The 24,296-nt window shown below is 36.8% G+C and overlaps 1 protein-coding gene across 1 annotated transcript; it reads left to right on the top strand.

The window, feature by feature from the left end:
* The first annotated feature begins 6,060 nt into the window (after positions 1–6,060).
* Positions 6,061–6,216, top strand: LOC107532809 (large ribosomal subunit protein eL39-like). The gene has a single exon (XM_087817148.1). It carries the CDS (start codon positions 6,061–6,063, stop codon positions 6,214–6,216), a length of 156 nt encoding a protein of 51 aa, XP_087673274.1.
* The last annotated feature ends 18,080 nt before the right edge of the window (positions 6,217–24,296 follow it).

Below are 24,296 nucleotides of genomic sequence, written 5' to 3'. Positions count from 1 at the left end.
TGGCTCCTAGAAGCATTTAGCTACCCAATTTCTGAAGAAAAGCAGGGTCTGTTAGTAAGGAAAAGGGAAGAAATAACTTTTAGATAAACAATCAACTTTTACATTTGTGCCCAGACTAACCTTGGTGAGCTTTGTAGCTCACCTTAACTCTATGTTTACAACTTTCTCTTGGGTCTTGAGAACTTTCCACTTTTATAAGAAGAGGTATAGAGATAAACCCAAGCTAATATATATATATATATATATATATATATATATATATATATATATATATATATTTTTTTTTTTTTTTTACAGAACCCAGGCCATATTTCTTACTTTCTTACTGTATGCCACCCTCTAATACTGTGGTCCAGCTGTGTCTCTGAGTATACGTTGATGCTACAGTCTTCTATTAGGTACTGAAATGGGTGATGGTATTTATGTTTTCTCTAGAACAGTAGCTCTCAAACTAGTGAGGCATTTGTGCAATCATTTTCTTGCTGGCATCTTCTCAAAAATAACTAATGCACATATTAATTCTTTACCAATTATGAAACTCTCTTGCAAATAACACCAAAACCTCACAACAGTAACTGAGATAGCTTTGGCTCAACCATCCACATTATTTATTCCACAGCATCCTGCCTCTAATTTGCTGCACCTTCACTTAGTGATGCCATCCTCTTCTTTTTCGGTCCTGCTCTCTAAGACTTCTTCAACATGTACCCAGTACCTACCATGGTTACTCATTCAGAAAATCTTTCCTTTAAGTCCCCCAAATTATTCCATCCATGATTCTAGTTAAAGTTCCTATCTCCTGAGAGCCCTTACTTCAAGCTATTTGTAATGGGGGAAATTTTTCTTACCAACTCACACTAGGATGTACATTATTGACAACTTACTGAGGTCAAATATGAATTAAGCATCAAAAATTCCTTTATAAAACAATTCTACAAGTCTGAATTAGGTATTATTTCACTTCAAAAGTTTGTGAGATGACATCAAATTCTACTGTACACAGTTAGGTAAAATGCAGTCACCATTTTCTTTATGTTTTAAAGTCTATAACCATTTTAAATTGATAGTGATTAAGAAAATTTATGTTGTTATGCTAATAGCTGCCTTGATTTATATTAAGTTTACATTAGCTTAAAATGGAATGTTTCAAAGAAAAGAAAATACAATGAAGTTTAGATTTCCATTGATCTGTTCCATTGCTCTGTGTCCTGTGATTGTCCAAATGCTCTGTGGCTTTGGCAGAGCAGCAAAAGTAAAGCTATACCTCTGTCAAGTGACATTATTTAGTCCATAAAATACTAATAGTTGCTTACATTTCTTCTAATATTTTGTGATACATTACAGAGGAATTAGCTGTTACACAATTTCCTTTCAACATGAATCTAGATGAAACTCTATGAAGGCAGTGCCCAGTTTTTAATCATCATTTGTACATTGATATCATAATTTTTTTTTCAATTTTATGAGTCCCTTTTGGAAACTTCAAAGGCTATCAATGTCTTAAAAAATTGGGGCTCTTTGCCAGGAAACAAGAAATATCTTTCTGCACAAATGTTTGTGCTCCAAATACTTGACAGCATGTAAGTCTTTATATTATCAAGGCTTGCATAAGACTTGATTGGCACAAATTATTAAATATGAGCCCATCCACCTCTCACAACTTCCTAAGCAACCATATAGGTCCAAGAAAACACTGTCCCTCACGCAATGATTTCCAGCTTGTCTTGATTCCATTCTTGATCCTCTGGATTCACTCTCCACACAGCAGTCAGAGAGGTCTTTAAAAATCTTTTAAAATGTTATAGCAGATCATTTATAATTTAAGACTCTTCAACAACTTCCCATTACCCTCAAAATAAAATCCAAACTTCTCAGAAATCCATTCATGACCTGGCCCCTGCCTACTCATCTGGCCTCAGCTCCTATCATTCTCCTTGTTCTCCACTGCGCTGCAGCCACCCCAGCCATCTTTATGCTCCTTAAGCACATTAATCTAATTCTAACCTTGGGGGCACTGCACTCAGAATTCTATTTTCCTACTTTTTACATGGCTAGATGAAGTCATTTGGTTTTGGTGGGGTCTTTTTTTTTTTTTTTTTTGGTTGGTTTGTTGTCATTGTTTTGTTTTGTGTGTAATTCAAATCTCAGCTTATGTATTACCTTCCCTGACCATTCAATCCAATATAAAATAGCCATCCCCTTATGCTGTTAGTCTGTTACAATTCTCTATTCTCTATGTAGCACTTATTACCACTATCTGATATTTTCTTCTATTCATTCATGTTTTTTATTTGCATACCTCTACCCACAAGAATGTCAGCTCTATGAGAAGAGGAATCTCTGGTCTATGTTGTTATTGTTGTATCAAGAATCCACTGGGTAGTGTGTCTTACACATTGTAAGAGCTCAATAAATATTATGCAATTAATGAATTGATAAATTAATGAATGTGTGGATCGTGCATTGATATGGCTCTAATTATCTAACCTCAACATGCCTCTCCAAACTTTTGCCTCTTCCAAATCCCTTGGCCTGAGGCATTCCTTCCCTGTGTCTTTGCCTAAGGGGAAGCCTATTTACTCTTCAGTTCTCAATTAAAATGAACACATGAAGTCCATTTATCTTTTGCTTACTTGGTGGTGTTTTTGTGGGGAACAGCATAAAAATAAAGTTAGTCTTTTGAATCATAGCCCTGAAGTCTATAAAATAAATTGCCGTAAGCATTAAATGGAAGTATGTTGGTAAATATCTGGCATCTGGTAGAAAGATTACTCCATAAATATGTGGAATCTAAAGAACAAAATGAACTAATGAACAAAATAGATTCAGTGACATAGAAGCATGGAGCAGACTAATGAATCTCAAGAGGGGGGAGATTAGCCAAAGAATTTATATGCATAACCCATGGATACAGAAAATAGTGTGGTGAAGGCCTGGGGAGGAGGTGGGTGTGGGGTAGAAGGGGTTAATGGGGGGGGGGGGGAAGGTGACAACTGTAATACTTTCAACAATAAAGATAAATTTATATATATATATGTGTGTGTATATATAGCCTCATGTCCCTCTCCTTCAACACTGGACCAGGGCTGGCCTCAGAGAGCATAATATATGGCTTAATTCCTCCTCCAAATTTCTGTTGAGACAACTCATATATATTTCCCTTGAAAATTGGATGTGAAGATAGTATGAGTTGAAAGAACTGATTTCATTTTCATTTCATTAGCTTCTTCATGTGCATTTTATTATGATATTTAATTTGTTTTGCAGTTTATAATAAGGTAGTTATGTTAATTAACATCATGAAAATAAATAAAATACAATTTCTAGAACCTTACTTCCATTCTTGGCTTTAGCTCCCCTCTCCACTTGAAAAACCTTTTTTTTCCCCCCTCCAACTTCATCTGGTGAAATATCACCCATTCTTTCGAAGAATTTAAGTCCTTCTCTTCCATATCATCTTCAACAGCCCTGCCTCCAGCACATGAGGGCATGTATGTGTGTGCACGCATGCACACACACACAGTTCAAGGAGGTTTTATTCCAGCAAGTTGTTTATCTTCTTTGACACTTCTAATGTCATCTATGTAACTCTTTCCGAGCAGACTATGAGTTTTTGAGGGTGGTATATGCTTATTCTTTTGCAACCCAATGGCATATGTGTATTGAACATAGTAACAACAGAAAATGAATTGACTTTGTTATCCGCCTTTGTAGAAAACTGTCAGATTACAAATTCAGTTTATCCTTCATGCCCTTCAAAATATATAGAGAACTTCATACAAAAATGACGTCATCATTCTCAAGAACAATGAAAAAATTGGTGATAATCAAGAATTTTCTCACCACTTTGTTGAGGCAATTTTGACATAAATATATGAGAGAGGAAGCAGAAGGTCAGCTACCCCGGGAACTACCTCAAAGACTGGCCTCAGAAAAAAATGCTCCCTGCCTCCTCTGTGGGGATCATCCAAACTTGCCAGTGGCATCACCACTTCAAAAGCTGCCCAAATATCCCTTCTGGTAAAGAAATAATTATGAGATACTGCAGGAGAACAGTCTTTGGGCTTCATATTTGGGCACTATCAAAAACATTATATTTTAAGCAATACTATCTTCTCAGCAAAAGCTTGTCTCTGGCCTTGTGGGATCTGTTGAGAATAACTCCAAGTAGTGGCAATATGTATCTGCAAAAAGTCTGACACCTTAACATATTGAAGATCAAGTAGCAAATTAGAGCTGGACAATGTATTGCATCAAAGGAATGAATAAGCCCCAGTGATCTGGACAAGTCACTATGAAAAGGGAAATAACCAACAGAGAGCATAAGAATGAAGCTAAGTGCTGCTGAGCCTGTCACAATCAGTATAGATGCTGCTTTAAAAAGTGTCATTTACTTATAGGGTAAAAGCTAAGGTCCATATTTGTATGATGATCTAAATTATGAAATCTATGGATGGCCCTTCAAAACATTTAAAAATATACACACTGTGAAGAGTTAGTTGGGCCAAAAAAAAGGTAACCTAGTAGAGTACACAAAACTGAATAATATTTAATTTTAATTTTATCTTTGATATCTTGAATACTGACTCAGTGACTTACTAAAAAGATAATCTATAGCTTAACAAATACATATAGGGGTTTCAAGATGATGCAAAATATTCTCTTACTGTTGATATCAAGATAAATTAAATTCACAGAGTCAGCCTCTTTCCGGCACCTGGAATTCTCTCCCCTTTGATCTTGCTGCCCCTCTGCTTTTCCACAAGTCGAACTTGCCTTCAGGGTTTCTACTCCATATTACCTGTAGTTATTATAATCCAGGAGACTTATTTCATGGTATGAACCCAGCTGGGGAAATATATTCCTGACTTTATCCTGAAAAAGAATGTGGATCCTCCTACTCTTCAAAGCACAGTACCAACAAGATAAACCAGCCTCTCTCTTGCTAATGTTTATTGCCTTTCTTAGAGAATCTCAGATGTGTGGGTAACCAGAATATTGACAGAGATCAGGAGTAGGACTGGACTGATGGAAGGAAGAGACACACAGCTTTGGGTAAATCATACAAGGTTCACTTATCAAAAGGACAGAGAAGAAAGTCAGTGCACGGTCCTGGTAGCTAGTATCTGAGGGAGGGAGTACCACATCAGAGCTTTGGAACTCAACTGGCCCCTGTAAGGCCAAAGTTACATACGACAAACGCATTGCTCATAAGGCTGCAACAGTTCTGCCTGCAGTCTAGTCTGGATACGTGCAAAGGCCACCCGCCTGGACCAGCACAGACTATCAGTCACAGGCACAAGCCACTGCGGCCACGGAGCTTCAGGCATGCATGCACATGGGCCCTCGCCGATCCCTCGCAGCCTCTCCAGGCCCACGCACACCGGTTCCCATACTTCCCTGAAGCCAGAGCCACAGACCGAGAATAAGGGTTTGTTGCCCCAATGCCTTTAGATGCCTAGGTCACAGTCACGTGACGGGCTACCGGGCAAATCCTGCAATGTGTTGTTATGCTAGAAATATCTCCCTCCCACCATCACCCCCATTCCCATAAGGATGAGACTAGGGAAGAATGAATACTCTCCACTATTTGGGAGGCATTTCACAACATTTCCCTATAGGTTCTGTAATTTTTGACACAGATATGAACGCTAAATATTAAAGCTAATTTTTTAAAAATTAAACTGGTGCTGCCACTCAGCTCCCTCTGCCTTCGGAAGGGCTTCTGCTTTGGTATTTATAATGGCTGTCGCCCGCACCCACGAAGCAGCTGCCCCTGGCAACACTGACCGGCTCAAAGGCACCCACCTTACAGAAGGCACGGAGAGCGAATTCCCCTTCCCAGGAACAAGCGCAGCTTCCCTCAGCTCCGCGGCGGCCTGTGCAGGGAGAGGTCGTCACGAGGCCGTGGTTGGCCCACGACGTCGGCCTCCAAGCCCCGCCCCCGGAAGTGCCTCTGAGCAAGCACTTCCGCCTTCCTCATCCTCTCTCGACCATCGCGGTGCTAACGGTTGACTGGTGCGGCGGTTTCCTGGTGCGTGCTGTTGACTTTCCCTCGCTATGTCTTCTCACAAGACCTTCAGGATCAAGAGGTTCCTGGCCAAGAAACAGAAGCAGAATCGGCCCATTCCGCAGTGGATTTGGATGAAAACTGGTAACAGAATCAGGTACAACGCCAAGCGGAGACATTGGAGAAGAACCAAGCTGGGCCTGTGAGGAACCGCTCCGGGGACGGCTCACGTCTTCACGCCGCGTCCCGACTGCTCGCGTCCTGCTTCGCGCCGCCGCCTTGAAAAGATCACCGCTATTTGGACAGTTGGGCGTGTTTGGGGGGCGGGGGGGAAGAAGTTGTTGGAAGAATGAGATTTTTCTCTGTTAATATTTTTCTGCCCTAAGAGGTTGGTTCTGTAATAAATATGTGAGACCTTAAAAAAAAAAAGTGTGGTGTCATAGACGTCCTTTAAGGACAAATACTGTGGTCCCGTCCGTCTTTTTTTTCTCTCTTTAAGCAAGATAGAACTAAATTAAAAAAATATATATATAGCCCCGCCTGATCACCTGCTTCTCTAAAGAAACAAAAGGGGGATTCTTCATCTCTGAACGATCTCAACTTCGTATCAGCGGGCTCGGTCAGAGGCACTTGTGGAATTAGGGAGGCCCATGGCCTCAGATTTGGGGAGGATTGCCGGCTCCGCCCAGGACCGGGGCTAAGCACCACCCAACGTGTGACCGGAGCGGGACCTGTCTTAGCCACTGCCCTCTCCTTTTCCTCACCGCCTACCTTGTTCCGACTTAATACACTTAAATACTCCAGTCCCCACTAATCATTTTTGGTTTGGGTGGGGGGTTTTTTGCTTTTGTTTATTTGGAAAATAAGCTTAGTACAGCTAGAGAGCTTGGGTCATCACTCTCCTATTTCTTCCACTTTGTTCTCATTACACTTTTCAAACAACGAAAACGTTTCCGGCGCCCTGGCCGGTGTGGCGCGGTGGTAGAGCGCGGCGCAGGCGCTCCAGGCTCGCAGGTTGGATTTCCCGCGAAGGGCGGGCACCTGGGTTGCGCTTGTTCCGGCCGGTGGGGGCGCGTGCGGCGGCATCCCACTGATGTGTCTCTCACCTTAGTGTTTCTCTGGCTCCCCCCCCCCTTCCACTCTAAGAATCAATGGGAAAAAACATCCTCCGGTGAGGATTAACAACATCAACAACAATAAAAGTTTCCCTTAAAAACATTTCATTTTGGTAAAGATTCTGGGTACATGTGAGAAAAGTCCTTATTCACTTGGATCTGAAGATTATAGAATTTGTTCTTTGTGACTTTGTGTGCTATAATAGCTCGCCACTCACTAAATCTTTACATAATCAGCTGAAGGCTTAGAAGAAATTGTTGCATTTTAACAATCTTCCTCCCTGAAGAAGGAAGATAGTCTATGTGCCCCAGATACACACTCATAAATGCTCCCATACTTGGAGAGCAGGTATTATCTGATCTGCACAAAGATGTCGCAAACCCTGTTTTAGGAATCGTGGCTTCTCTGAATCTCGGTTCAAGTGATGGAAGGTTTACCTCAAGGAAGTTTTAGAGTACTGGCCTTTCAACAAACTTAAGAGCAGAAACTTGACAAATCTGCAACCCTGTTTGGCACAGTCTACAGCTATTTTCCCCATTTTGGGAAATGTCTATGTTTTTCTTCTATAGAAGAGGCCTGCGTATATTTATGCTGTCAAGCAATCTGAGAAATTTTCCCTTGCTATTTACAATCTAGAAACTACAATTTATCATAAGAACTTTTTTCCTTGTATAAAAATAAAAACCAATAATTCTGACCCGGCCAGGCATGGCTCAGGGGTTGAACGTCAATCTGGGGTCCAGGCGATCAGGGTTCGATTCCGGGTCAGGGCACATACCCGGGTTGCGGGCTCGATCAATTACTCTCTCGTCATTGATGTCTCTATCTCTCTCCCTCCCCTTTCCTCTCTCTGAAATCAATAAAGATATAGAAGAAAAAAAAACAATAATTCTGTAAAATTTTCCCACCTTTGGACAAATGCCCTCGAACCTGAGGTCACGTCATGTCATGGAATACTACTCTGCAATAAAAAGCAATGACTATTGATACATACAATAAATTAGATGGATCTCAAGGGCATTATCCTGAGTGAAAAAAGCTAATCTCAAACAGTTGCTACTGTATGATTCCATTTACATTACATTCTTGAAATGACAAAATTATAGATATGGAGAAATGAAGAGTGGGTGCCAACAATTAGGGGTGGTAGAAGAAAAGGGTGGGTGTGGCTATAAAGGGGAAGCACTAGGAGATGCTTGTGGTGATAGACTAGTTCTGTATCTTGACTGGGTATTGGTTACACAGTGTTAAGATGGCATGGAACTATATACACATATTGAATCAATGTCAGTCTCCTGATTGTGATATTATACTGTGGTTATGTATCATGTAAACATTAACCATTTAAAGGGCACACAGGACCCATCTGTATGATTTTTTACAACTTCCTGTGAGTCAATAGTTATTTTAAAATTTTAAATTAAAAAAGAAAAATACTAAATATTGGTAAGAATGGAGATCAATTAACTGTCAGTAACTAGTAAACTAAACCTAGACCTGTCCCATGATCTAGCAATCCCAGTCTTACCTATCTAGCCAATAAAAGTGAATGCTTATGTCCACCAAAAGATATATACAGGAATGTTCAGAGTAGGTTTACTCATAAAAGTCATAAACTGTAGACAATCCCTCAACTTGAGAACAAATAGATAAAATGTAGTTGATTCACACAGTGGAATATGGCATAGCACAAAAAATATCTAACTTCTAATATATGCAACAACTTGGATAAATATCACATGGTGTTGAAAGAAAAAAGCCAGATACAAAGGAATACATTCTGTATATAGAAAAGTCAGAATAATAGTTACCTCTGGGATGATAGGTAGTACTAACCAGTAAGGGGCATGAGGAAACCTCCAGGAAAGTTTCTATATCTTAATCTGTGTAAGTTTCTATATCTTAATCTGTATATACAAGGGTATATGTATGTAAAAAATTCATTAAAATATATACTTCAATTTATATCCTCATTTATGCATTTTATGCCTCAGTTAAAAAATAGAGGGGAAATGCAGAATGCTGAACTTATTGGTAGTGGTGTAAATCATAATATATCAGACAGGACAAGACTTCTAAACCAGGTAGGCATCAAGATCTCTCCCTGCCCTGTTACGTGTGTGGCACTGCTGATAGGAAGTAGATAAAACTGAAAAGCCATAAAAGAAGATATTCACTATTGGGGCTAATAAAAATCTGTAAAATTTGTGAGTCGGGCTTGAACCAGCGTCCTAACTAGATTCCACAGAATGGTAGGTACTATGTTGTTCACAAAAGCACCTAATATGATACACATGGAGTTCTCTGTGTCCCTTTCAATTGCACCAGGGTCCCTACAAATCATTGGCACTAAGTGAATGACCTGGCCCCAGTAACATACATAGATCTGCTAGATTTTTAAAAAATCTTCAGGGAAGAAGAAAATTGAAGTAGCCTAGTTTTAATTACTTCAGAATTGTACTGATTCCACAACAATAATCTGCATTTAATTTAAAATATTAAAATGAGATTTCTTCAAAAAGCAAAAATTTTGACACTGTTCTTGTCAAGAGGCCTAAGGATAAACAATAAACCAGGCTGAGTTTTAAACTTCTTGGCTTTTACATTATATTTTAATTATGCTGCTGTTTTTATTTGTGGTTCTTAATAATGCTTCTGTCACCATCACAGAACACTGGAGAATCCCTTTGCATCTAACATAACACCAATTAATTTCCTTACTCACTAACCCAGAACTGCAGGGCAAGCTGAGGATTACCAGCCTTTTGCAGGTGGAATCATTTTTATTAAAACTGTTCTATTATCCTGCTGCAAAAAGCAACAGGATTATGGCATCACAGAGGAAGCCATTCATAAACTTTCATAAGGGTTATCTGCTCTTTTCTTATATAACCACAGCAGTTTACGGTAAAAATCTGGTTGTGTTGCGTGTAACCCAAGCAGCATTTCTGTGACTCCAACCCTATCAAATTCCTCTAGGAGTCCCTAGGTATATGATGAATAAGTCCTTTGGGGCTCCGTGTGGTGGTTACTATTTTCCTCCTTTTGGGTCTGGATTCCTAAAGGCCTCTTGTTGAAGCCAGTGAGACATGGCCCATGACGCTTATCCTGTGGTACCAATTGTACACCCTTGTCTACTTCTTTGCTATTCCACTTGTAGAGTCTAACCCTACAAGTTACTGTGTGTGCCTCAATATAGTTCAATTACACTCTTTTTACCTTTTTGCACTTTACATAGGATCTGGAGCAATAAGACCTGGCATCTTAAAAATATCAGTTTAAGGCAGTGAAATTACTCCACAGGATACCATAATGATGGGCACATGTCATTAAACATTTGTCCAAACCCAGGGAATGTACACCAAGAATGAACACTAATGTAAACTATGGACTTTGTGTGATTATGATGTGTGAGTATAGATTCTTCAGTTGTACCACTCTGGTGGGGAATGTTAACAACGGGGAGGTTGTGCATATGTGGAGGCAATAGGTATATGGGAAAATCTCTGCACCTTCCTCTCCATTTTTCTGTGAACCCCAAACTGTTCTTAAAAAGAAGTTCTAATTTAAAAAATATATCAGAATTTAATTAATAAAATAGGTGGGATTTTTAAAATTATTGCTCAGTTTTAACTGTCACTTTTATAAAAGCTCCTTTTCCAATAGCTTAAATTGAACTAGTTGATGGCACGGTCTCCATACAGCAGATAAAATCACCTTCCTCTCTGTCCTGGTCCACTGTCCTTGCACCAAATTTATGTGCATCGACTTTTCTTCCCTTAGCGTGAATTCTTCATAGGAGTCTCCTAGGTACAATGGGCAAGTAAGACCCAAGTGAACCAATCCTTGTACAGACAGTTAAAAGGACACCCCTAATACAACTCTGTGGCTCAGTTGGATCATAGACACTTGCCTCATCTCACCAAAGCAAAGGAAAGCTGCCAACTTCTTTTTTACCAGCCTGAGACACAATTCATGTAGAGGCCATGAAGGAAATCTGCTTCGGGCTATATGGTTAATTATTTCAACATTCCATCCCAGAGTACCAAATTTTAAGAGGACAGAATTGGTCAGAATTTCATAAATGTATTATCTCAGCATCTCCATCTTGTGGCCTTCTGGTGTTATCTCCTGTAGTCATGGTCACCTTTTCATTTCAATTGTTCAATACTTACTCCTTGCATTTCCCCCAGCTTCTACCCATAAGGACCAGTTAAATGGCTTCCTGACTAAGCTGTTCCTGATGGCCAAGAGCTCACTCAATAGTGGGGAGAAGTCCAAGGTTAGTGAGGATAATCAACCTTGAGAGACAGGGAGGGAGCATGAGCAGTAACTTAGAAATCACACTTCAATGTGAAGATCTATGAGGCATTTCTCTATCATACTGTGTGTGCCCAAACTTGAAAAACAAGTTAACTAAATTGTTCTTCCCTAGGACTTTCTGTAGCCAAGGAGAGCCTGAAAACTTACCTCCTACATACCTAATGATTTTTTTCTCACTCAATTGTATATATGTGACCAGAAATTAGTAAATACCATTTCCATTTTATAATTAATTCCTGAGGCTAATTTGCATTCAATAAGTGTTCATTTAATTCTGTTTCTTGGAAAGCATTTGCAGGAAGCATCCTTTCATGGCCCTTTCTCTTTAGTGCACAGAAAAATCCCTGCAGGCTGCAATGCCAGCAGCAACAAGAATGTCACAGATGTTAGTGGGTTTGCAATCAGGTATCTGCTGACATTTCAAATGTGTGCTGTCTCCTCCAGAACTGGGGCAGGACTTTCTGTGCTCTCAGAGTAATTTCCATCAATTCTTCTCTGAGATAAATGTTTATGATTTGTCCATGCTTTTCAGAATACTAATATTTAGGATGCAGATAAGCTCTTTGAAACCTCTTCAGATAGTTAAGGGTCCTGAGATCTGGGGAAAACTTTTAAGGTCATCCAAATCATTTACAGACCCAGGGAGCTTGAGTGACCAGCTTAAGATCACCCAGGCTACTGGCAGCAAAGCCAGGACAAGTCCAGTACACCTGAAGCCCAGTCTTACAGTCTTTAAGTGTATTTGGGTTTTGTCCTATCCTATAAAAAGCATTCTTTACAGGGTTGAACCTCCCATCTCTGAGCTCCCACTTTAAGGCATAGAAAGCAGTAGCAGCTATTGTAAGAAAAACCCATAGAAAGTGCCTAGAGTACAACGTGAGGAGCCCTGCATATCAACTTATCTTGGTTAATTGTGATTATATTCACATGATTTCAGCTAGTTTTGTCCTTCATGAGACTGAGGATAAAGCTGGTGCAGTACCTTATCTACAGGTTGAGGTCACCATTGTGAAAACAGGTTGCAAAGGTAGAGTGGTACACTTAGCATACTATTATTATGATGCACTCTTATTTCCATACTTCAAAAAGAAAAGAAAAGATTTCATGTTTAAGGTATTCAGCATTGATTTATTAGAATGTGAAACCAGTACTGTTATTGGATCACTACTCACACAAGCATTGGGTTCTTAGGAAATCCCTAAGCTTATAAAGGCAAGAGAAGAGGGCCAGGTCTACTGATTCTATTATAACACCTGCAGTTCTTTCAAGAGTTAGACTTTGTCCTGTGACTGGTGAGATACCTCTTCTCTTTAGGATTATTTTCCACACACTTCTTATCCTTATTTTCACTCCAGGGCTTGGTCCCCATTGTCAAAACTATAAAGAATTCATGATTAGAAGTATGCATCAATGCCAGGTGTGGCCCACATTTGTTAGAATTGGACAGTTATTATCTCCCAACCAAATAAAAATGGAAAACAAGAAATGTGTCGCCGTAAGATATGAGATCAATGATACTTCACCAAGGTGTACAAGAAATATTCGAAGAGAGTCCAAATCAAATAACAAATCCCATGACAGGTCAACAAATAAGTAATAAAGGAGACACTGAGGCTCTACATGTCACCCATTATACCAAATTGAGAAGATGACCTTTGGAGCCTGAAACACCAGTCTTATGAACACAGATTTTCACTATTTATCAACAACCACATCACTCCGTAGTAGACCTAAATGACCTTAAAGATGCCTCTAGTTGCCTTTTTCTCCATATCCAAGAGAAGGTTAATACCATTTAAGCAGTTTTGAGACTGGTGGACTGAAGCATAAAGATGATTATTTGTTTAAATGCTAACATGTCACCTTCTGAAACTGTCTTAAAATACCAAAAGTGATAGTTCATTAAGATTTCTGATACACACTGCATATTCAGTTCAATTTTGGCAGTGGCTTCTATTTTTATTTCATATTTACTTGAATAGGATTTCCTTGGGGTATAGCTAGCAGTCAAATGTATTCTGGCTGGATTAGAATCTGATATGAAAAGACTTCAGCTGAATAATATTGTTTGGAAGCCATGGCTATATTAGCAGTATTTTGCTTTTTAATAGAAATTTCATCTTAGTTATACTGAAGAGGCATCATAATGTTCCAAAAATCAATAGTATATTTAACTAAAATATAATCCTAGGTGGGGAGGCTAGACTCAGTGGTTCATATGTCAACTTCACATACCATACTTACTATGGATCTGTCTTATGAAAAATATCATTCATCTCAGCGTTCAGTCTTCTCTAAGCATCCATCCCTCTTCTCATATCATTGGCCTATTTGTGTGCTACACATATGCTTTCAGAAACCCCAGGGACCCATCCTCTATTTTTCTTTTCTGTGTCTTTAAATTTAACAAAAACTAGAAAGCAGAATCTTTCTGGATATTTAATCTGTATATGTCCCTTTTACCTTTCAACCAATCATGGTTAGCATAGCAGGTTTTTAAATTATATTTTATTATTATTAAGAGGTTCCTAGGTAAAAATGTAAATACTAATGAAAAAGCAGATTGAAAATTATGTTGATAAAGAGATCTGTTATAGATGCATAAAGAATGAGCTTCACTCTATTAGCTAATTATTGCTCATAACAAATCACCTCAAAACTTAGTGGCTTAAAACTCCAAACACTGATTATCTCACAGTTTCTGTGAGTCTGAAATCCAGATGCATCTTAGATGTGTTCTCTGGTTCAGGGTATCTGACAAGATTCTAGTCACAGTGAAAAACAGGGCTGCCTTCATATTATAGCTTGACTGGGTAAAGAGCCACTTCTTTTTTTTTTTTTTTAAATATATCTTTATTGATTTCAGAGAGAGGAAAGAAGAGGGAGAGAGAGAGAGAGAGAGATAGGAACATCAATAATGAGAGTCATTGATCGAGCCTGCAACCGGGCATGTGCCCTGACCGGGAATTGAACCCCTCTCGCCTGGATCCTAGGCTGACACTCAACCGTTGAGCCACACCCGGCCAGGCAAGAGCCACTTCTAAACTCACTATTTTGGCTGTTAGCAGGATTTAGTTACTCATGGGTTGTTGGACTGAAGGCTTCAGTTCTTCACTGGCTATTGGTAAAAGACCACCTTCAGTTACTTGCCATGAGCCCTCTCCAACACAGCAATTACTGTCACCAATGTATGCAAGTAAGAATAGAGAAAGTATGCAAGTACTTTTAACTGAGATTAAATTGAACGTTCACATGGTAGCCCTCAGAAATGGGCCCCATTCTTGTTACCAGTATATGAGAACAGCATGATGCAAATACACAGTAGTTAGAGACAATGCAGTACTTGGAATAGCTAGCTCTTCCTTAGGAGGAAGTCTTTGGAGCATATGGGGAAGAATTTGAACAGTCAATAAATAATGAAGTAATTAGCTAAAGAATTTGGATTATGTTTGACCAAGTGTTAAACTGTGCTTGCATATCAAGTATGTTCTGTTGATTTCCCATTTATTGCGGTAATGGTTTGAACAAATATCTTAATGTTTGTGGATCTACAATGTTTGATGTCTTTTTGCTTCTATACATTGGCATTGTTTTCTGGTAGCCAGAGTATACCCATAAACTGTACACATTTTCCCTCAGTCTTTCCTAAAAGTTAGTTGTAAGCTACACATAGTGATAAAAAGCATTTGATAAGGAACAAAATATATGAGTTCTTGGATAACTTTGAATCTCAGTTATCTCATTTTAAAAATGTGTTTTGGTAACTGCAAAATCTTAGAGGTTTCTTGGAAAAGCTGTTGCTCCATAGGGAAAAGGGAGTAGAGGACAGTGGTTTAAGCTCCAAACTCCACAGCATTTAAACCAGGACTAAAATGTCATTTATGACACAAGATAAAAGAAAGAAGATGTAAATAAACAATGCCATAAATGAAAATGAGACACTCTTAAAGATCCTACATTAATAAAAAGATAAAGGGAGATTGTGAACAAGTTATACCAAAAAATATTAAAATTTAGAAGAAAATCGAAAATTTCATATAACAGAGAAACAACCAACCAAAATTGACACAAGAAGAAATAGAGAATTTGAATAGTCCTATATTTATTTTTTTAATTGGATTTAAAACTCAATCATTTTCTACAAAAAATATTCTAAGTATAGATACCTTTACCAGCAAATTCTACAAACACATAAGAAAGAAAGAAAACCAGTATGAATATATTCTTTTAGAGAATTTTAAAAGAAGGAATGCCTCCCAATTCTTTTCAAAATATATTATTGATAGAAAAACTTGACAAAAGCATTATAAAAAATTAAGATTTTTAAAAGGCTAGCCACGGACGGGAAGAAAATATTTGCAATACATAAAACCACCCCCTATATTTATATCTACATATAGCCATACAAAATACATTAAAACATCCTGAAAAGAAATAAGAAAAGGCAATCCAATAGAAAGATTAAACAGGCATTTCACAGGAATATATCCAAATGAACGATAAACATGGAAAGGTGCTCAATCTCATTAGACATCAGAGAAATGAAAATTAAAACCAAAATGAGATATCACTATCCACTTACCAGAATGGTTAAAATTAAAATGATTAGCTACCAAATGTTAATGAGGATATAAAGGATTTGGAATTCTCATACACTGTTGATAGGAGGATGAATTTGTCAATTCCACTCTATTATTATCTGTTGCCATGAAAATACCAGAAAACCTCAGTGATATACAATAAACATTTATTTAACTTATAAGTCTACAAGCTGGTAATGTCAATGGGTTCCACTGGCCCCATCTTTGGGTCTCAGGAGGATTCACCCATGTGTTTGGCAATCTCTCTGCTGGACAATGGGACCATGAGCCATATGTTTGTCATCTTATTTTAAGCTACACTTGCATGATTCTCATGGTGATGGCACAGAAACAAAAGCAAGGAAGCTCAACAACTCAAGTGCTTTTTAAGCCTCTGCTTATGCTACTGTTGCTAAAATCCCTTTAGTTGAAATAAATCACATGATGAAGTCCAGATTGGGGCTATTAAAGCAATAAACCTATCACATACAAAAATATGTGCATATGTTCACTAAGAAACATGAAAATATCCATAACATTATTATTTATGTAACTGTAAACCACTCAGTGCCCTTCAATAAAATGGATACAGAAATTGTGATATTGTCATCAAAATAAATGAGTACAGCTATACAAAAATAACAATATAAGCATAATATTGAATAAAAGAATTCAGTCACAGAAAAGGACAGTATGTATAACTTGTTTATATGAGTTTAAAAAGATATAAATAAAAACTTTAGGGAATGCTAGATCAAAGAGTAAAACTATTTTTAAAAACAAAAGAATTCTTAATAAAGCCATTAGTTATTAATTAATAAAAATAAAAATTATGGCTGCGCCTGCCAATAGAGATGGAGGATAATCATTAAGAGGGACCATGAAGGGGGTTTCTAAGGTACAATTTCCTATTTCTGATGCTTTAACATAGTCACTTTGTGATAATGTATTGATCTATAAGTTTTTATTTTCACATTTTTTGCAGGTGTTTCATAATAAAAAGTATTAAAGAAAAAGGTTTTGTGACCTTTCTTTGTGGCTTTTTTCTTCTGGATATCATACAAAAGCAATAAGCCAAACAGAAGGGAAAAAATCTACCAAGTCCATTTTCAGCAATATCAGAAAATAAATATATTTCTCCCATCTCTAAAAGTGTAAGATTTTAAAAGAACAAAGAATGGCTAAGAGTTGAACCGCAGCGAGAAGAGGTGGGGAGGGGTGAGGAAGAAAACGCTAAGTTTCATTATAAACCTCATAGAAATAATCAGCTTTTTAAACTATGTATATGTATAATTTTAATTTAAAAATTTTAAAAGGACTATAAAATCAATAAAAGTGTTTTCATAAGCATAGTAGCAATCATATCAGAAAAGCCTTAAAAGTAATGGCTCAGTCAAACCCTTCAGTCACTGGTTTGACTTTTTGTCTGTGGGAACTTCTCACCAAGAACAAAAGCACACCCCTCCCACATCACCCTCTGTTCTCTCCGCCTAGAATCTTCTTGAGGTTTCATGAATAATTGCATTTCATTCATGAATAATTCTTATGTTTGGTGACTGTTGAAACCAAAATGGAAGAAAATTCTTTTACTACAGTGGGAATCTAGCAATTGCAAGAAAATTAGTTCTTAATTTTAGGAAATAAAGATGCCCTTTCAATCATGCAAGCTACATCCAGTCATTACAAGGCCTTTGAAAAATCAAGGCACATCATAGGCTGCATTTGCTATTAATAGGGATGAGTCTATCCCTCACCTCTCCCCAGGTGCTCAGAGGGCTGTGTGGCTCTTCAATAGGGCTTGGCTAGAAATTGCCAAATTGAGTTTAATTTCTCCTGGCCAACTTCTCCTCAGAGTAATGGAGAGGGGGCGCTGTGAGACAAACTACACTGCGTGGAGTAAGGGGTAGGGGGAGAACAGGCCTATTTAATGCACCTGTTAGTCTATGACCAAAATACTTTGCAGACAGGCAGAAGCTAATAAAACCTTTATAGTAGATGCTTCAGACTCCTGCACCACCTGACTGTACTTCTTGAGGCAGGGAAGAGGGGAAGAGGAGGCCAAAGAATCTTTCCTCAGGTTCATCGTCTTGTACTCCTACAGCCTACCAGAAATGTAAAGGCTTTTGTTCATGGTAAGAATATTGACAATTTACATTATTCAAAATATAGATCGACCTAGGATCCAGGAGACTGCAGTTCTATTCCCCATCAGAGCACATGCCCTGGTTGCAGTCTCGATCCTCACTGGGGGGCAAATAGGAGGCAGCCGATCAATGACTCTCATCATTGATGTTTCTATCTCTCTCTCCCCCTCTCCCTTCCTCTCTCTGAAATCAATAAAGATATATTTAAATATATATAGTTTCAAATGGGGAAAAGGTTTTCTCTGAATTTCCTTTTAGCCTTTTAAGCTTTATGGTTTCTTTACATTTTCAGACACATTTCAACTGATGACAAATATGTAGGCACTTATATTATTGGAACCAGTGTGCAGTGTTTTTATTATTTTTCCCAAAATCTAAAATTTGGAAAGCATTTTACACACAAATATTCAAGCAAGTCAGGCTTTGAAAAGAAAAAAGACTGCTAGGAAAAGTTGACTGTTGTTCATGAAGGATTCTGTTGCTACACAACCATCTTTCCCTATCATTGCTATTACCAGAAGATATTAGTCATTTTCTTTCCGAACAAAAATAGTAAAAAAAAAAAAAAGGCAAAATACATTTCATAGTCATACATTGAACCCATTCCAAAATATAAATTTACTTAGATGACAGTATTATTAAGTTTGTGTAGATTATTGCCTTTAAATTAAAGAAGAAAATATAAAATACTTGCCAAAAGTTATATAATCATATTAGTTGTGCCATATTGTATGTCTGGTTGAATTAAAACAATGAACTTTTTTCCAGACAGTGAAAACTTTCAAATGGGGTGAGCTTCAGATTATGTTGCTATGAGGACATAAAACTTTTGCTTAGAAAACCATCAACTGTATCACATGATATAAATGACTCATATCATGCTACAAGGCTCATTAAAAATCACATCCACCAGCCTCTTTCCTTCAGTCCCCAATTTTCAGAGTATCTGGAGACACTAAAATGTACTATGTTGCTCTTGGAACTGATGTTCTGGGACAGAGTATTGATTTATCTATACAACTGTTGACCTTTTGGTTTTTAGGTCGTCAGTCCCACACTAAAGATGGGAACTGTGGCTTGACTGTCACGTCTTGGCTCTTGCTGTCTTTACTGTCGTGTAATTATCTGATTAATGGCATTATTCACAAAACTATCCACCACTTTGAGCATTTATGGCCTTTTGCCAGTCTTAGAAACAACAAACTGTTTCTGTGAAAGTAAGTGCTGCTTTATATTTTAAGTGTGTCTTTTTGTAATTGTTGACTTCTTTTTATCTCCATCCTATTTAACTATCTAACAATCTTGTTTTGTTTTTCTTGATTTGAGTTCAACTTGTAAAGTTTCTTTAGGGAAGTGGTTCCCAACCAGGTACAATTTTGTTCCCAGGGAACATGTGGCAATGTGTGAAGAAATGGGGGGGCAGAAAGTAGGGTGTCTGGCATCTGGTGAGTAGAGCCCAGGGGAACTGCTGAATATCCTACAAGGCGCAAGATAGGCCTGCAACAAAGAACTCTCCAGCCCAACTGTCCATAGTGCCAAGGTTGACACCCTGTTTTAGAACGTGGGAGAAAAGGTGATAATAGTCTTGCTCAAAGTGATCAAAATCAGATTCAAGCCATTGGCTTTGCAGCAAGGAACCAAGACTCACCCATGAAAGCTCCTGCTGGCCCACCAGGAAAAAGGTGTCCCTGGAAACTACATTGGTGCAAGAGCTCACTCTGTGTCCATCAGAGCTCAGAAACCAGGAATAACCAGACATGCCTCTAAGAAGAAAGAAAATGGAAATAATGAAATTTTTAAATGTCATGATATCAAAATTGAGAGATAAAGCCTGCAAGGAAGCCAAAATGGCAATAGTGCTGTTAAAATCTACATTGAAAGTAAAAAGAGAAGTTTAGCTTTGTGGATAAAAACACAATCTTTGCCCGGCCGGGCGTGGCTCAGCGGTCGAGCTTTGGCCTAGGATCCAGGCGATCAGGGTTCAATTCCCGGTCAGGGCACATGCCCAGCTGCGGGCTTGATCAATGACTCTCTCATCATTGATGTTTCTATCTCTCTCTCTCCCTCTCCTTTCCTCTCTCTGAAATCAATAAAGATATATTTAAAAAAAAAAAAAATCTTTGCTTATGAAGGACAAACCTGAGCAGCTTTTCAGGTATGTAGAGAAAAAGAATAAAGATGTTTAAGTGATCATAGAGAAGAAAGAAAAGAGAATTATAGGAATACTTACAGAAAAAAATCACTACAACTGGAAACAAAGCAATTTGCAAAGATTCATATTTGAAGTACCAGGAATATAATGAAGGTACCAAGATATCTCCTATAACACTGTTGAATTATAAGGGTATAGGGGAAAGGCCTACAAATTATGTACAAAAAAAATCAGTGTTCTCTCTATTGCTAAATGTCAGGAAACAGCAACAGAATTTTTAGGAGAAAAAAAATTTTTAATTAAAGAATCTGAATCCCAACTAATTTGCTATTCATACGTATAAAAAAATAAAAATGTTGTTCTCATATGTGCAGTCACAGGATATAAACCACTCACAGGCCTTTATTTTTAAAAAATTACTTGAAGTTATTCTTTGGCCTACTAAGATATAAATAAATATTAAGAATCCAATACAGAAATTATGCTTTTAATAAGCCTTCCAATGAACACTAAGACCATAAAATTAAAGTGGTTGATGTAACAATGGTAACAAAAAGTAAAATCAAATGTTAAAATAATTCCTGAAAGAGAAGATAGACAATATAAGTAGTTTTAAAATTATCATTCTAAAGAAAAAAAACTCCAGGACATTAACTGAAGCTGGAATGAGGAGGCTAAGGAGAAGTTGGAATAACAAAACAAACAAACAAAACCACACTAAATTCTTTATCTTAAAAAGGTGGGGGGAAAGAAGTTCACATTTTATTCTTCATTTTTTTCAATACTAAATATGTGGGTAAATACATATACGTTTTTAAACACATTCAGGGTAATTGGTGGTGGAGTTAAAAATAGATAAAAACATTTCAAATCTCCAAGAAAGAAAACAAAAGTTAAAATTTAAACACACCCACACACACAGAAGAAAACAATGAGAAAAAACTAAATGTATTACAACCAAAAAAAATAGATTCACTCCATTAATAAAAGAATAAAAATGTAATACCCAATTATAAATTATTTATGGGACATTAGAATATTAAAGATATTATCAGCAGAATACTACTTTGCACTTATAAAACTGATTGTTTTAAAAATTGATATTAGAGTTGGGAAGGGTGTGATGAATCAGAAACTCACTGTTTTGTGAAATGTTTCTGGAAAAACTTGTCAGTACACATAAAGTCATAGGTTCATAGCCTGTGACCAACTAAATTAACTTCTTGAAAATTATACTAAAAATATAATCAGGATGTAGACAAATAGCAATACATAATTAGTTTTGTTGCAACACTATTTTACTAGTAAAAACCTAGATATTTCCTGATGTCCAATAATAGATGAGTCAGATAAATTATCATATATCTATATAAAGGAATATTATGCAACTACTAAAATTATGGGTGGAAAAACAAAAAATATAATTTGTAAAATTATTTAATAATGTAGAAATGCTAAATATATCATTCTAATTAAAAATAGAGGGCAGAGTTGTAATATGATCTTATTTTAAAGGAAAATGCATATGGATATACTTAAATTTAAGGAAATTTGCCAAAATGGTAACACGGCTCATGACTGTTCAATTTTTATGTTATCTTGGTACCATTATGCATTTTCCAACTATTCTACAAAGACCATACAATGTTTGAATCAATGGGTTTTGTTTTAGTTGTTTAATAATCAGTGGAATAACCTGACACACATTTGGAAAATGAACAGTGAAAAAATATATTAAATGAGGTTATTCATGAGCACAGAAATTACTGGCAGTAATTTAGAACATTTTTTTCTTCAAACACTTATTTTTTTACCTTTTTTTGACTGCCAGTTTGGGCTATTAGGAAAAAAATCCCTGGAATTCCTTTTAATCAATATTGCTTCATTTTTACCAAGTTCTGGTAATTCTTCTTTCCAGGCAACAACAGACCTTTCTTGGGGCTCATGTTAACTCTGAAGAGCATAATAAATTAATTATGGGGAATGGAAAGAACAGGAGAGGGTCCTTCAGGAAGTAAGAGATTTCGGCAAATTTTTGGTAAATATAATATTGTACACTGACTTTATTTTAGTTTTAAACATATAAAAATTTTAAGAGAAAAAAGATCTATATGGTAGCATGGAGAAGGTAACTATGAAGGAACAAAGAAAGAAAAGAGCCCCAATCTTGGAAAAATAAATATAATGGAGAGTAAAAGATGTAGATTGAAAACAAATTAATTAGATGTAAATATATAAAGCCCTAAACCCACCCAATGTCATTTTCCACCTGTCACCCAAAGGCATGTATTTACACCCCATCCAGAGACAAGTGTGAGGATAATCTGTAAAAAAAGAACAGTTTTAGAGGAAATTTAGGAAAACTTTTGTGAGTGTCAGTAACACTAGGAAAATCTCCCACATGGTAGTATTTGTGGGACCCTCACAAACACCATTTACTTAACAAGCAAGCCCTTGCCTCCCTATGGAGACAGCAAAATAAATTAAAGCCATGTATGAAATGAAAATGGCTACACTATATTGTAGTCTATTAAGTGTACAATAGCACTATATCCTTTTAAAAAAAACAATGTACAAATCTTAATTAAATATGCCTTATTGCTAAAAAAAAATGCTAACCATCGTCCAAGTCTGCTAGGAAAATAGCACTGATAGACTTGCTCAAGGCAGGGTTGCCACAAATCTTCAATTTGCAAAAAATGCAATATCTGGGAAATGCAATAAAGCAAAGCACACTAAAATGAAGTATGATTGTATTTTAAAAGATACCTTCTATCATTACTAAAAATGGAAAACCACTGTCATTTACACCAAAATCTAAACAATGTTATAGTAAATGATGTTATATTAGTCTCTTTATATGTGATTGCCAGTTTTTTAAAAATCTTCCCCCCACCCAAAAAAAATGAAATGAAAATGGCATCTTCTCATTCAAAATAGTTAATGCTAGAAAACAACATTCCAGTGTCTTCAGAGTTCTGAAAGAAAAGATTTGCAACCTGAAAGTCAATTTCCAGCAGAACTATAAATCCATCAAGTGGAGGGAATAAAATAAAGACATAAATCGAATATGAAGACAGAATAAAGATATCTTCAGACATGATAAGACACAGAAAGCTAATGCCCACACACCCTTTCTTAGGAAGTTAAATCAAAAGACAGAGTCTATATTTATAATTGATGGAACAAGAAAAAATATGTACATGTATTTTTTTCATTTCTTAAGCAATTTATTATTTTTAAAAGAAAGCCAAAAAAGGGAAAAGTATAATTTCTTATTGCTCATGAGAAGTATCTAGAAGAATTTAATTTTAGATTTTAGTTAGCTTCACAACTAAACCCTTGCTATATGAGAAGAGCTTCTAGTAATATTATCTCCAAATGTAGGCAAAAGTGTTAAGTATATGAAGTTAGTATATAAGGCTTTTTTTAAAAAAAATTAAATTACAGTTGACATTCAATATTATATTAGTTTCAGGTGTATAGTATAGTGGTTAGACATTTATGTAACTCATGAAGTGATTCCCCCCACTAAGTCTAGTACCCACTTGTGACCATACATAGTTATTACAGTATTGTTGACTATATTCCTTATGCTGCATTCACTTATTACATAAAATTACAAAAGTAAGTAATAAAGTAACTGAAAGTAGTAATACAGCTGTATTGAGAAAAGGGAAGGAGAGGGGTGATGATATGAGTAAGCTAAATCATCAACTATCATTCCAGAACATCAGTATTTAGATAAATAAATATAAGCATCAAAATATTTCAAAGTAGAAAAGGTAAAAGAGTATGTGCGAGAGGAGAGGAGAAATGGGAAGACAAAATATAGATGTTTTTTATTAGTTTAAGTCCTTTTTTTCTAAATTGTGAAATTATGCACATGAATTATTTTTTCAAGTTATAAAACTTTTAAATAAATTGTAGGTGAAGATGAAGAGATTGTACATTCAGTCAACTAAGAGAAG

Source organism: Miniopterus natalensis, chromosome 5 (assembly GCF_054644295.1).
Source record: "Miniopterus natalensis isolate mMinNat1 chromosome 5, mMinNat1.hap1, whole genome shotgun sequence".
Taxonomy (NCBI): Eukaryota; Metazoa; Chordata; class Mammalia; order Chiroptera; family Miniopteridae; genus Miniopterus; species Miniopterus natalensis.
This window is presented reverse-complemented; position numbering and strand designations above follow the sequence as displayed.